General features: G+C 40.2%; 2 protein-coding genes across 3 annotated transcripts in view; one reads left to right on the top strand and one right to left on the bottom strand.

Annotated features, from left to right (window-relative positions):
- Positions 1-3156: 3156 nt before the first annotated feature.
- Positions 3157-11954, bottom strand: tmem218 (transmembrane protein 218). Its single transcript, XM_084941562.1, has 3 exons — positions 11525-11954; positions 9333-9435; positions 3157-3603 (listed from the first exon to the last, which is right to left on the bottom strand). The coding sequence occupies exons 1-3, from the start codon at positions 11632-11634 to the stop codon at positions 3469-3471; spliced, it is 348 nt and encodes a 115-aa protein (XP_084797688.1). The 5' UTR covers positions 11635-11954; the 3' UTR covers positions 3157-3468.
- A 3293-nt stretch (positions 11955-15247) lies between these two features.
- pknox2 (pbx/knotted 1 homeobox 2) overlaps positions 15248-15855 on the top strand; it is a 105575-nt gene continuing 104967 nt past the window's right edge. For both annotated transcript variants that reach the window (XM_084941571.1, XM_084941573.1), the window contains exon 1: positions 15248-15354. The gene's annotated coding sequence lies outside the window, so the exon portion shown is untranslated. The remainder of the gene's footprint in view (positions 15355-15855) is intronic.

The following is a 15855-nucleotide window of genomic DNA, read 5'->3' on the forward strand; positions in this document are numbered from 1 at the left end:
TGGCCTTCACATCAATCACCACCTCTATCTTGACAAATATGTTCATTTCTGGCTTTAAAAAACATCCCAAAAAGTCAAGTTGAAGGATCAAAGGTTGTTTTGTGACTAAAAATTGTTCCTATATTACAAAAAAAAAAATTTTTTTAAATCCCACAAACCCTGGAATATCGGAATATGTGTGCCACAAGGCAGTTAAAAACTTAAAGCAATCAACTTTTTGGGATAGCTTCTAAAGATCTAGATAAATTCAGACATAGGTGACTTTGGTAAGAGCTAAGCATGTGCTGTGCAATACCAAGGCCACCCATGTGGCCTTTGATTTCTGTAGCCATTGCCTTTCTACACCCAGCTAATATTCAATAAGGTCTTCAGCATTGTCAGAATGGAAAATAGGCCAAGCTTTGGCCCTCAATGAGATGTCATGTCCAAACAGCAGAGGGCTGTTCGTGGGCAACCTGACCCCCAATTTGGGCCACCATCCTCTTACCAAAGGAAAGAGCTATGCATTAATTCATTCCTGAGCAAGAGGTAAAAGGCTAAGTCCACACTAGGATCTCAGTTTGAGGATTTTGCCCCCCTAGTGTGTATTGCAATTATAGCATCCCCTAGCGATATACAAAAGTGCACAATAGGGCACAACCAGGCAGTGCTGAGAAAAAAAAGCCCTCTTCTTGGCCCCAAAACGGCATAGTTTGTTGCTTGGGCGACAAGGCTTTGGTTCATTTTCACATTCTATCACAAACTCTCTCATACCTCAGTGAAAGCCTCAGACAGTGAACTCTAGTGTCTTCAACAGACACTGCCAGACACCCATGTTGGCTAATCAGTCCTTACCTAATTCAAGACTTTATAAGGACTTAAAATGACCCTGCTCGTGTTTCCCTTCGAAAGACTCATCGGGTTTTATTTACCAAACTTGCTGAAAGGATAGCAAACATTGCCATCTGCTTGATTTAACACGAACTGAATGTCATTCTTTTGGGATAAGTGCATCAACTTTGCCTGAAATCTTTAATGGATTGTGAGTGTTGTGGGAGCTAGGTGGGGTGGTGACAGTGTCCATATCACAAACAAAGATGGCTAAGGATGTGAAGGGCAAGCCAGAAGTTCTGCTTGAGTGCATCTAAATGCAGGATCTACCCTAAGGAGAGCAACCAGCCCCTCTGCAGTTTCAAAACCATGCTCACACCTCTTTGCCCTTGCATAGCTTTCTCTTTCTGTATCTCTCCCACCCCCCATCTCTTTATATGTCCAGCTGGCTGCGCCACAAAGACTGCATCTCCCAGCTCCAAATGATCCTTAAACCCCCACATCCTTTGTTCTGCTCATTTTCCCACTCCCCAGAGATGGAGTTTAACAGCAAAAATTAAAATGAGGAAAGGATAGAGGATAGAGAAAGATTAAAAAGGTGAGGTAGAGTGAGAGGGTGTGTGAAAATGAGAGCCAGGGAATACTGGCTTCTTCAAGGCCCAGACTTAAGGGAATGTAAAACCTTGAGCGTGGAGGCTGCAAAGGCAGTGAGGAATTGGTGTAAATACCTTTTGCATTATGACCTTGAAACAGAAACTGCAGCGGAATATTCTCAAAAAGACCATTCTGTTGATAAGTAAAAGGAACAGATCCAAAAAGTTTTCAATCAAGTTAAAGTGAAGGTCTTTGCCAGCTAAGCCTCTTCTTCAATTTCACTGCTTTTAGAGACACTCAGTGGCACTTTCTACCGGGGCTAAGATCATGTTTTGCGGTATTCATGCGGTCAATTACAGCCAACAAGTCCCTCCAGGTTGAAAAGATTTTGGATCCCTTACCCCACCGTGATGAAATCCCCCCAGTTCCCCAGGTTGTGCGAAATCATGCAGTGGATTGTTATGCAGAAAAAGGACCATAGTATGGAGATGTGGGCTGGAACTAATAGGATTGGTTTTGATTCATTAGATTCTCTTTCATCGGCCTGGTTGGAATTCCACTCCACGTCTCCTCAGGCTTCACACTTTTAAAATGGAGGCGGGAGGGGGGTAAGTGTTTATAATTGAGCCTCTGGACTGCAAAAGCTCATTACTCTATGGAATCATCCGCTTATTGCGACCCTGTGGAATTGTGTGAATGCATCCCCCTGTTCTTCAGTGTACTGACAACACTTTACACGATATGATATGATTGACTTATCCAACACTTACATTTAAATGTGTATTTAGAAAATCTTAGTTTAGAAGAGTATCATTGCTATCCTCAACAGCTAATCTCCAAGAGTGTGTCTGGAGTCTTTTTTTCCTAACCCAACTTTCTTTAATGTCTGTTTGACATCAGAGCACTCAGTCCACGTCTGTGGTCACTAGACACTGCTGCAGCAAAATCCTCCAACAACCAGCCTGCATCACGATCAGTTCTTGGTGTTCCCTGATAGCTGGGCAAGCTTATGTTCAGCAACTGGTGCTAGGTTAAAGTAAACCCAAATGGCCTGTTTTACAGCTCCGCCTAATATAGTTACAAGGTTATGTTTTGCATTGCAAAGTCTAATTATAGTTTGCCTTGTCCTATTTAAGCTTTTTCAACTGTCCAATTTACGAACGCTTCTCTGGAAAACACAAGTCATATTACGCCAGTATACATTTGAGCTTTAAAGCAAAAGAACAAAAGGCAAAAATAATCCACACAGTACTTTTTCGATTGCCAAATATATACATGAAACTGTCTTTGTGTTTTCATGACAGTGTCAGACCATTAGACTGAGATAAATTCAGTGGAACTAAATTAACCAAGAAGATGTAGGCTACAAAAATGGTCGATGCATCAAAAATGTATCCAGTCCAGAAATATTACTGACAATACAAAACAAAGGCATACTGAATAATTTCGTGACAAATCCATGACTTCTTTTCTGGTTATCAGTCAAATTATAGACTTTTTTTTACTGGCACCACATGAATCAGATTCTGTAAAAACAAGCTAAATAATGTGGTATATCAACAGTCGGTCTGTTTGAAAAACTTCCAGCTTCAGGCAGCTGTAAATGGCAGATCGTGTAAAATATGTCGAGAAGTTTAATGAGCAATTTTCACTCTGGGCTAAATGTGCATCATGTACCATCACAATTATCAGTTACCGTACTTTGAGAGTACTGCAGAAATTAATCAGAAGCAGAAAACTTGAGAGTCATAATCACATACTTAATTATTTATTTATTGTTGGATGAAAAAGTTGAATGACAAAGAATTACTGGCTTGTTCCATACATGCATCAAAATTTAAAGGATGTGGTCATTACTTGTGCTAAGTGATACAAAATATGAAAACTTGACCCAAATATATCAATTTATATTGTTGTATACAAAATCATGAAGACACAAACAGCAGTGCTAAGACAAAACTGGATCTTCCATTCACATGTGTTCCGCAATCTATTGTGAAGGCAGGCTGGGGTCTTCAGGACTTGTCAGACTGGGTAAATCAGCCTGTAATTCAGGCGCCAACTCTAGTGTGTTTTTAAGGGCTTGGCATACACTGGTTCCAGGAAATGAAAGGGAAGCAGCACAAAGAATGCCACCAGAAAGATGGTGCTCACCACAGCCAGAAGCACGTAGCGGCCGATGAACAAGGTGTCCACTATCTACAGAGCAAAAGAAAGTAAATCCATTAGAAGTTTGTAGTTTCTAGTGTATGGAAAACACAGGGTTATACATAAAGTTCCTCTATTAGCCACTAGATGTCATGACAGGGCTTTCATAAAGGCCCAAGTGCAAATTTCTCAGTGAGAAATCAAATTTAGAAGGTCACTCATTTAACATTTCTTAAATTGTTCTATGGATAGTAAAACGTTATCTGGATTTCTTTTTGTCGAGTTAAGCTTAACCTGGCCTTCTTTACCAACAACCTCACGACTGCTGTCAGCTATGGAGGCAGAGCAAAATTGAGCATTTGACAGGAAACACAGTTTGATTTGGCTTCAGGTGGCCGGAAATCACTGAATTCCCCAAATCGGTGCTGGATTTATTTATTTTTTGCAATTTTCACATTTTTTTCCCCCCAAATTCAGATTGCATTGCATATTCTGGAACAATCTGTGCTTTCACCTACTTCAGACAAGTTTGATGAGTGTTGTAAGCAGTGACACGAAGAACGATGAGCAATAATCAAGAGCACCTGTATCAAAGGAGTGGGATGGACTAGCATTTGTATGGTGGTTTGTATGGTGCTTTTCTAGTCTTACCAAGCACAAACCACTGCTCCATATGCTATACATTTTCCCTTCATATACAGAGCAAATATGGCTCCACAATAGCTTTTAGTCTCTCTTTATGAAGAAGTACTGAAAAAATGACTTGAAGTTTATTAGTATCTGTCAAGCCCTATTTGTTTAAAGCATCCATGGAAACAACAATGAGATCCTTGAACAGTAAAGCCTTTTCTGACAACTACATCACTCCATAACTCAGACAAGCCTGAAACATTTGGTTAACTGTGATGCTATAAATACATATAGTATTCAAAGATCTCTTTCTAGTTAATTTGGTGTTGGTGAACATTCAGTTTAGTTCACTATATGGCAGATGGGAGAAAACCATGATGCAGGCTGTGACTCGCAGGCATAGAGACAGATCTATTTCTTGCTGGCTCTGGCCTACGCTCACTCACAGTGGTGAACACTTTGTGTGTTCACAGTGTTCACCACTGGCTGGCTATTAAAGGCAGCAGGTAGTACAGTATTCAGTATATAGTGTGATATAGTGTGACCTTCTATGGGTTCAGCCACTTTTGGGGTTCAAACAGTAGACAAAAAATCCCTGCTGTACTCTTGTTTCTCTTTGCATTTGGAAACGATCATTTACCAATAGTTCACTATCTGACACTTTTAGTGCAATAATTAATTTGATGTAACGCACGGGTGTCTGTGGTAAACTGACCTTCTTTAACAGACTGCACAACAACCAGCTGCACTTTTTCATATTAAATGCTGTCTCTGAGTCCCTGCTGTCACAAAGCTGTCATTATATAAGCTTAGAGACTCTCATTAAAAGAAGTCCTGTGCACATTTAGAACTTATCCAGCCACACAGCCTGTTATTATCTTACACATAGAAAAATGATCCCAGATAGCATAACAAGAAAATCAGTTCAATAGGTGGAATAGGTTGAACATGCTGGAAGGGTCATGTCACTTTAAACCACTGGCCGAGAATTGGTCATCAAACCTCTGACGCTACGTTTGTTCACGGAATAAGCTGTGACTGAAAACATGTTTGTTGTTTCGCTCTCACACAACTTAATGCTGATTCGGGCTTCTCTTTATTTTGGAATCCTGCTGTTCCCTATCTAGACAGATGATCAGCAGGGACACCAACAACACAGCACTGCAGCTCACCCAAGCAACATGTCAATTAAGAGATGTGAAGCGAGCAAGATGCAGGGCTCAGAAAAACAACACATCTGCCACACTGATGATGCTGTTTTGTGGATAAGGGGAAGTTTGGACTTTTAAAATTTGCCATCAAAAAGATTAATGAGCACGTCATTAATGGCTGCATGTTATAATTTGGATCATGAATACAAGAAGACACGGAGAAAACACCCTTAAGCTAAATAATGGGAGGAGAGCTGCAATTCTACTGCAGTCTTAAGCAGGATTTCACAGAGTCTGCTGTGAAATGAGAGAAGGTGTGTGTGTGTGTGTGTGTGTGTGTGTGTGTGTGTGTGCACGCGTGTAAACCCACTGGTGTGCATGAGGTGGGGTTGATGTATGCTGTTTCTTATAGGTGCATTTAACACATCTCACTTTTTAATTTGCCAATTACGCAGCAAGCAGGAGCCCAAAGTGCGGCCCATGTTTTATTAATGTGCCACAGGACGCACAGTGTGAGCATGCAGGCGGTGGGGGAGGTGGGAGAACTATGGGGTGTGGTACAAACCACCCCCACCCCTGCTCTAAGACTGGCCTAATTGGCACTATGATATTTTACTTTTCTTTAACAGGAGGCTAGACATTCTTTTCTCTCACTTATCTTTCTGCTTGCAGATAGGTTACAAAGTTTTGTGTGTCTTTGTGTGTATTAGCTAAAAATGAGTGTACATCACAACATGATACAAACACAAAAAGTCACTAACTGTGCCCAGTAGATCAATTTATTACCTTAACATGCATATCTGCCTTCATTTAAATACCGTTTTCGATCCTATGGGGGAGGGTAGATGATCTGTTTTCTACAGGTGTTACTACATACTCCAAAGAACGGAGATGAAGACGTTCTTCACACCTCTTTTTCTTCTTTTCTTTTCTTTAAGCAATTTGCGTCTTGCTATTATAATATTTGAATTCTGGTGGCATCTTTCTGTTTTGAGGTTTTCGTAAAAATGATGATGAGAGAACCCTTTTTAGGACTTGATTTTTTAAAAATCTTTATCTCAAATCATGGGAAATAATGTGCGTCTCAATAATGACTTGAGAAGTAAGTAAACCTGTGTGTGATAATTAGTCAGCATAGGTTCATTTTATTTGGAAACCTTGTACAGAAATCCAGGAAGTCTGATTTCGCTGCCTCCCCCTCTCTCTGTTGTTGGTCTGGTATCTGCCTTTGCACAAAGGATATAAAACATGAGCTGGCCAGAATGCTGCTCTGCTCTGCTATTTCTATGGGGTGGCAGCTTGCTTGGCAGATCTAGCCGGCTTATTGGCACGACCCCGAGGCAGCATGGGGGAGTGTTTGTTCTGTGTTGCTGCTGGTCTAAGATAAAGCAGACCAGGCCTTTTACGACAAGCACATGCACAGAAGTGCACACACTGACACTATTTACAGGCATACAGTGTTGTGCAGATACTGCCTTACATTACAGTAAAATTAAGCTTTCATTCTGGATCGGCTGTTTATATACACTCACTGCATCTTAAAGCTAAGTAGAATGTAGATCTTTAATTAGTACAAATGAATGTAGCGAATGCTTTACTTTACAACCCTGCATGATCAGAGCTTTGCCATTTAGAACTAAATATAACTCACCTTTCTACATAATAACATCGTCTATGATAAAATTGTCTTTGAGAATTAGGATTGCAGGCACTATAATTAACATAATGTATTGAACATGAGATAAACATTCAGCTAAAGCTTGCTGTTAATTTGTGGGCTCTAAATCCTCATTTTTCCCTCTGCACGCAAAAATGTTGGCTGGAAATGAATGCCACATGGCCTTACATCAAGACTGATGACATCGCAGACCCCCATCATTTCTAAATGAACTACATTACGTTGTCATTAAGCAGGAAACACAAGTAGGGACACACCAATTGTAAAGTTCTGGGACCTTATTTATTTAAAAAAAAAAAAAAAGTACATCTGATTTCTACAACACATGTACACGTACCTGCATGCATTGTTCTCTTAATAAATCCGACTCCGACTGGACCAGGTGTGGATGAACCTACTGATCAGGGGCTCTTTTAGTCACATTGCCCTCTGTCTGTGACAGTGCAGGCATTATGCAGTATTACGTATGAGTGTCACCTCACTACTTCCATGCTTACAGCAATCAGACTCTCTGAGCCACAACTTTCTATTATGATTAACTAAAACTAAAATAAAACTAAAACTAGATGTTGAAAAAAAGGATTTTAAATAACTAAAATAAAAAAATAGATTCTTAAAAAAATTAAAACAAAAAAATTCTGTGAACTTGGTAAAGGAAGTAAAATAAAATTTAAAATTAAAAAAGGAATTGATGGATGTGTTTATTGCGACTGCTTATGTCTATAAGACTGTGAGTCAACTGCTCGAAAAAAGCCATTATAAAGAGTTTTTTGGAATAACTGCACTGATTTTCTGAACTGAATTGTACTGAACTATTAAAACCAAACCAGAAGCAAAATTTGTAATAACAAAAACTAAACTAAAACAAGCAAACCCTACTCTGGCAGGCTAACTGAAACTGAGCAGCCTCCTAGTAGATCTACCTCTGTTATTAGTTTGAAAATCCTACGTCACTTTGTTCTCAAGTTATCACATTTACAAATTTGCTTGTCCACACTGCCCACCTAGCAGGGTGACAGCAGTATCAGCCTTTTACAGTTGAGGGATACTAAAAAAAAATCAAAATTCAAAAATACAGAACTATTGAATGTCTAGCCTAGCCCACAATATCATAAGCACTCAAAGATATATGGTGTAGTGTAAAGAGTGCTGTCAGTGGCTTTATTGCCAAACTATAAATTTATAGTGCATAAGTGTGGGTTATAACAACATAAGCCGTTCATTTAAACCATTTGTCATAGCCACCAATGACCGGCTCTTTCTTCTTTGCTCTAGGGCAATATGATTCACCTCTTCACCATCTTTGTTACCAGTTTACTTGTCTGCAAAATATTCTTACATGTGTGTCACTCTTTCCATACCATGTGTTTTCAAAAACTGCAATCTCTGTGTGAAAAGACATGAAAGTTTTTATACGACATTACACTGGCCAGCTGAAATACATCAATGTGAAAACATTTGGATACCTCAGTGAACATTCAGCTCTTTATTTAAAAAGGTTTACATATTAATATCGAATCTTGTTTTTATTTATCTCTGGGAAAAAAGTGCTTTAATTGCAGCTAAACACCAAAAATGAACCTTGTTTTATGTTCTAACTGAGGAAAAGGTTACCCCACCACTTAATAGACAGTTTTCCCCCTTTGACTTGGGCTAAAATAACTTCAGAGACGCTTTTTGTAGTCATCCAGCAGTCTCTGACATCAGTCTGCAATATAGCAGAATACCATCAGTGGTGGCAGACTCTCAATAGCCATCTCAACAATTAATAGGTCTTTACGATGCCACCCCAGGACTCTCAATTTCTTAGTTTTCAACCAGTTCTTGGTGGATTTACTGGTATGTTTTAGGTCAGTGTCATGTTGCAGGATTCAATTCTGCTTAAACTCTTTAAAGATGCCCTCAACTCATAGCTTCAAATTCAGCTACTGGTGAAATATTATTGGTGAAAATCAGCAATATTCACCTCACGGGAAGCCACTGAGATGAATATTGTTCAGTATGGTGGATAACTGCAGTACTGATCTGTGACTGATCAATCAATGCATCCCTAGCTAGGTTATATAATAATAGCAAATGTGTTTTTGTTTTAATGAATACATTTTCAATAAATGGTATCATGTTCTGTGTTTTCCTGACATCGATTTTGCAGCAGATTTACAGTAAAAACTAGTGAACAAAATGATGAGTAAAATCATACTAATTATTATTCCAGACGGCACATGAGACTTGAGTTGAGTTACCCAATAAACAAAGATACAGACACTGACACACTCTTTAATATTATGTTAATGTGTCTGTGATTAGTGAATTAAGCTCACCTCTATATCTTTGAAAGGCAGAGGTGTCTCTGGGCTGCGGGGGAAAAACACCAACACCAAAGTGATCGTGAGAGCCAAGAGGAAAACAGGAAGAACTCCTAACCTGAGAAGACACATGGGATTCAAAGACAGAGGATTGAGGATGAGGTCTCCACTACTGAGTTAATGATCTGTAAGACATGCAGGGTTACCTGAGGCTAATGTCATCATAGCCAATAGCAATCTAAACAATGGCAGCCTTTATTGTGGTTTTCAAAAGTTGTTAACTTTCCAATCAAGTAAATAGCACCATGTTTCACACATTTAAACTTTACTGTAATTGCACAGTGTTTGGTGTTACAGGAGTTCAAATTTTACTGACTTCAGTGGTATAATGGTCCAATGTTGAGTAATTGCACAAATGTTAATCAGCAGGGAGTGCAAGGTGTATCGCTGCAGCACTCAACCAGTGAAGCAGCGTGTGTTTTGTTAAAACTTTGATTGAAAAGTTGATTTTTGCTGGTCTCACTGAGTAGCCTATAAAGCAAAACAATGTCTCAGCATGTCTCATGGTGACTGTGCAAAAATCCCTTCCCTTGGTGTTAATTAGATTGTTTTTGAGCACTTAACACCTCCTCTGTCCCTCGCCTCCTCTCAAACACCCAGCTCCAGCCCTTAATGATATTTGAGACATTATAATTTTTGTAATTTTAACCCAGCTGACGGGGGTGGGACGTGGCCGCAAGTCAGTGAACTAATACTGGCATTAACGCATTAAGTCAACATTATCATACGGTGCCTTTCTCCAGGGACCAAAAAGCAGGTATAATAGGGCACTTAGGAGGCAGAAAAAGGAAAGACAGAAATCTGGAAATGACTCTAGGAACTATAAATTTGGGGACAATGACTGGTAAAGTGGCTAACAGAATAGAAAGACATAAGGTAGATATATTGTGTGTGCAAGAGACCAGGTGAAAGGAATGCAAGGCCGAGAGTATATTGAAGTAGGAGTAGTCATGAAGGATGAGCTGCTTCATTGAAGGGGGGGGGGTAAATTTATAGAGACAATCAGAAGGAGTTGCACCGTGTTTTTTTTTTTTTAGTTCTATAGAAACGATATAATAGGGTTCCAAGAGAGGAACTGTGGTACTGCATGAGGACGTCAAGAGTGACAGAGAGGTATGTGAGGGTGGTGCAGGACATGTATTACAGGTATTATAGGTATTACAGATGGGTTCAAAGTCTGAGCCCCTTCTTGTCTGCATTGGTGTAGGACAAGCCGACAGACGAGATCAGGCAGGGGTTTCTATGGACTATGATGTTTACAGAAGACATTGTAATCTGAAGTGAGAGTAGAGAACAGATGGAAAAGAGCCTGGAGGGGTGGAGGGGTGCTCTAGAAATTAGAAGCAAGGTGTAAGGAGTCCAGGTAGTAAAGGCAAATGAGTTTAAATACCGGATGTTTACTATCGAAAGCAAAAGTGAATACACAAAGAGGTGAAGAAACAAGAGCAAGAAGGGTGGACTGAGTGGATACAAGTTTCAGCAGTGATTTGTGACAGAAGGATAGCAGCGAGATTGAAAGAGAAGGTTTCCAAGATGGAAGTGAGACCTGCTATACATCACATACATCTGGCTGTAGACACGCCAGTGCTAACAAAATGACAGGAGGCAGAACAGAAGGTGAAAGAGTTGAAGATGCTGGAGGTTTTTGTTAGGAGTGACCAGAACGGACAAAGTTAGAAAGGCACGCCTGACAATGTTGGGACATGTACAGTGGAGGGACAGTGGATAAACTGGACGAAGGATGTTTCAGATGGAGCTGTCAGGCAGGAGAAAAAAAAAGATCTTTGGCTTCATGCATGTAGTGAAAGAGGACTGAAAGACAGCGGAGGATGCTAGGGAAAGGGTGAAATGGAGCCAGATAACCCGCTGCAGGTCCCTAAAGGGAGCAGCGGAAAGCAGAAGACATTTTTTGGGATTACACTGTGGTTACTGTGTGATGCAAAAGTATGCCGAATTTACAAGGAAGCCTCATTAGTGGTTACAACGTGTTATCTCCTAGGTGCACTTAAGCCCACCTATGAGACAAGTGGCGCAAATTTCAAGGAAATGCGGCGCCCATTGAGATAAATGTTATCCCGGCTTTTCGTTATAAATATTCCTATATTCCATCAGAGTTAAGCCTGTGTGTGTGCTGTTATGCCACTCACGTTGCGGACCCTGACGCCCTCAGCAGCAAAATCCCAAACACAAGAGCAACAATCCAGACCGCCACAATAACGAAAACGCCGGTACCGACTTCAAGGACAGTATTTGCCATTTTAAAGCAACGTTTTTAAGGGAGCTAACTCATCACACCGAACGCCCAATCCTTTGTATTTATGAAAAATGCTAATTGTACACTTAACGACGTTGTGCGGTATCGAACTACCGACAGCTGCAGCAGCTAAAGGTAGTCGAGGCACTGCTTTACAAGTAAGTTCGCTGTCTCTACTAGCGCTGAGACAGACGGCTTTAAAATATCAGGCCGACACAGTTGCGAACTAATGTTGCCAGCTAACTCGCCATTTCTCATATAAAAACGAGCCGAGCATCGGTTAAGCCTTCTCTATGGCTTCATCTGCTTCCTGGTAACAACAAACTGTAATGTAATTGGATAAATGAGCCAGACGACTAACCAATCAAATGCGTCGTTACTTAAGCGTTAAACCCCACCGTGAAGCTGCCACACAACACCAGAGAAGAAGAAGCAGAGCCTTCTTATGCGAATGTCGAACTTTACCCCATTTATTCCGAGGAAGGGTCCCATTTTACAGCCAGGTCCTTGCATTATAGCCAGGCCACGTTTCAGCGCCTTATGTTAGGTTCGGCTCACTGAGGTAGATTTCCTTAAAGTTTATGAACCGGCGGTGTTTGAAACACTCATAAAGTATTGTATGAATACTTATCTGAAGGTATCCCCAGTGTAAGCCCAAAAGAGTATTAGTATTATTCAGTCTTGCACAAAACACATTTAATTCAAGGGATTATCACACGTGTTCATAAAGTATCCCGCCGTATTTTAAACTCCCGTTTTTATTCATAACAATATTCTGCTCCTTGATCTACAAAGTGTATTAATAGTAGTGACTGAATGTCTCACGTGCACTCCGAGCTAAGATTTATTATGGGTAATATTCATGGTGACCAACAGGGGGCTAGCCAGGTCCGCGATTCAAAGGCATGTGCATTCTAGCGCGCGCGTGTGAGAGAAATTATGAATATGTCGCCTTATTAGATATTTACATTTTTTAGAGCAGTTTAAACCGTTCTTTGTGTTTTGCCTGTGCCTGCCTGACTTTCCATCGGGCGTTTTGATCTTTTCTACACTTTCACTGCAATCAAACAGATTAAAGCGCACACAAACGTCTCACTTTCAATGTTGTATCAAAGTGTCCAGGAAGGGGCGATTCTGGGATTAGACCTTGAAGGAGGCTCAGCCCCCTATCATAATGACATGCACAGACTTCCTTGCAATTAATATTAACGGAATATTCTGCTTGTAAACATGCGCTGCTGTCCTTTTCCCCTTTACAACCCTCAGTTCAAAGGAATGCACATTACAATATTACCTTCAAAGCAACCCAATTAGTTGGAATGAATAATCACAGTTTTCCATAGGAAACACCAGTCTTATAGCGGGCAAACTGAAGGCAAAGACTCAATTGTGTTCAATTGTTGACCAGAAATTACCACGGTACATTAAAGAACTATTTGTAACAAAGCAGATATGAGAAGAAACATGCACAGCCTTTTGTCACTCTCTTTTTTCAGTCTCTTAACCACGTACAGGCAGTTCAGTTTACTTCAATTAAATTGCAATTAAAATTAAAACATAAAAAAAAAAAAACATCACTCTGCCACCCCATACACCTGGAGTTGGTAGAGTTTATTTTACACTAAAGTTTCCAAATTCATGCAAACCCTTCATTTATTCTGCAGGACACATGATATCAGGTCCTCTGATCCAAGAGTGGAGAATAGATTTGTAATGGCATCCATCCTGTTCAAGCCATGTTTAGCGATGGGAATCCTATTCATTTTGTATCAATTAATATGTTCTATTTAGAATGTGAAATCATTATTAATGAATGTGAGCAAAGCAGAAGCTACCATGGCTTTGTAACTTTTGTTGGCTTTCACTACATATTCACTCTTAGCTGTGTTCTCTCTGTCTAGAGGTCTGCTTTGCTGTAAACAAACACTGAACCCGGGTTTCACCAGAACAGAAGTAGGAAATTGATAAAGCACATGCATATATACCAGCAGACCTAAGGCTCAGAAAGCTAAAATTAGCTAATAGACTCTAACAATATAGCCTACATTAACATTTTTGATGGTAATGACCCTGTTTTATCAGGACAATTTACACTTTTCCTTGCATGTTTACATATTTAGGTAATGTGTGTTTTCAATCTTCACAAGTGAGTGGTGTCATGGAATGACCTCTTCATCTTCTTTCTGTCAAAATAACACAAATCTTACCTATTAATAAAAATCCACACTGTTGATGTTGAAGCATGTATGAGTGCACTGTAACATCATGACATTAGGAACACTGGATATCTAAATCTGTGCTTGTTATAACCTGCACTGTCTCCAGCAGACCAGGTGGGAATATAAATGCAAAATTAGACAATGATGACAGAACATTTTTTAGGGGTTCTATGTCCAAATTCAGGGGTGCTTGAACATTCCCGATAAAGAAGGTCTAAACTAAGGTCTTTTCTGTTTGAACGAAGAGCTGTAATCAGTGGTAAACCTGAACAAGTGAGGATATAACAAAAAGAACGAGGATAAGTGGTGCTGTGGTGACTACAACTGAGACATTTAACATTGAAGCAGCTACCCACAGCTGTAGCATAGCATAGCATCTTTATTTATAACGCACTTTACATCCAACAATGTTGGCCAAAGTGCTACAAATATAAAACAAAGAGAAAACAGTTTAAATTACATATAGAATATCTTAAAATTAAAAAATAATATAATTAATTAGAAACATATTAAGATACATCAACAAGTCCTGCTGTGCTGAAAGCCGAGGTAAATAGATAAGTTTTAAGACGTGATTTAAAAACAGATAATGAAGGTGCCTGTCTAACATGTAAAGGCAACTCATTCCACAATTTTGGTGCTGCCACAGCAAACGCCCAATCCCCTCTGAGCTTACGATTTGTCCTGGGCACGCTCAGGAGGAGCTGGTCTGCCGACCTGAGGGACCGGGAAGTTATGTATGGATGAAGACGCTCAGACAGATACAGAGGGGCAGCATTTGACAAACACTTAAAGACAAATAAAAGCAGCTTAAAATGGATCCTAAAATGCACGGGCAGCCAATGAAGTGAATATAAAACTGGGGATTCCTGTAGGGAGTAGAACAGCAGGAAATCAACACGCAGTGAATTAGGTTTCTTATACTAAAAAGGTTAAAGCTTGCCTGTAACTGGACACACTTTCCTGACAAAGGCTGTCACATTATGTTTGTATAAAGACCAAAAGCAAAGAGGATGACCGAACAGATGTAGGTCACTTTACTTTTCAGGTTTATAACAGAGTCCGCCCAAGCTCAATGAATGTGTTCATATATTAAATCATTTCAAAATGTCATTTAAATGTTCACATTTATGCGTTTTAAGCTGGTCCAGACTGATTCTCTTGATTCAAAATCAACTAAATTCTTTAGATTTTTTTTTATTGAAATGAACTGTTGTTTGCTGTTGTTGTTACTGTGATTGTTCTAAACGAGTTGCACCACTGTAACTCGACCGCAAATGTCAATGCGCTCTTCTGGGAGGTTTCGTCTGTTTGGAGCCCTACACCTGATTGCGGTATTTCCCATGGACACTGGAAGGCATCAGCAGCCCGGTGTTGGGAAAACGGGGAGCGGAGATGAAGATGGAGGTGGGAGGGGCCTGACATGACTGACGTCAGCGACTGTGTGGAGGAGTATAGGCTGTGCTGTCAGCCCAGTGTCAGTCTGATGAAGATTGGCATGCAGGTAAGCTGTCATTCATTTTCAATGTCAGTGCATGGGAGCAGGGCTTCAGCACTCCAGCGTCCTTTTTCCCCCTTTCCCCCCCTTCATTACAAAAGGCAGGACATTATTCATACAGTCAGACAGCCAGCCAGGCCAGAGTGAGGGAGAGAGAGATAGGAAGGGAAAGAGAGACAGAGAGAGAGTGAGGGAGGGAGAAAGAAAAAAAAAGAGAGAGCGAGAGACTGAGGGAAGGGAGGGGGCCTAGAGGAGGGGGTGAAAAAAGAGAGAGGGAAAGGAGAGGAGAAGCATTTTTGTGCTGGACTCAAAGACCAGTGGATTTTTTTTCCTTTGCTTGATGCGGCATTTGGATTTTTGAAATTGTCGCGGTAATGTTTGTGATGCGGTTATCTCAGATTTTTTTAATGTATAAAGCGGATGTTTTAGTGCAAATGTAATACTTTAAAGAGAATAAAAGCAGTAAAGCGTGCAGGAAGCTGGCGTTCTGTTTGCTTTGATTTCTTT

This window comes from Perissodus microlepis, chromosome 10 (genome assembly GCF_051167445.1).
Source record: "Perissodus microlepis isolate ML-2025 ecotype Zambia chromosome 10, ASM5116744v1, whole genome shotgun sequence".
Classification (NCBI taxonomy): Eukaryota; Metazoa; Chordata; class Actinopteri; order Cichliformes; family Cichlidae; genus Perissodus; species Perissodus microlepis.

Bases quoted from the DNA above. Each gene is read 5' to 3' on its own strand.
- tmem218 (XM_084941562.1), bottom strand. From the start codon at position 11,634: ATGGCAAATACTGTCCTTGAAGTCGGTACCGGCGTTTTCGTTATTGTG. The intron at 9,436-11,524 runs GTGAGTGGCATA...GTGTCTTCTCAG, and splicing joins AGGGCGTCAGGGTCCGCAAC to GTTAGGAGTTCTTCCTGTTT. The intron at 3,604-9,332 runs GTGAGCTTAATT...TTTGCTCTGTAG, and splicing joins TGCCTTTCAAAGATATAGAG to ATAGTGGACACCTTGTTCAT.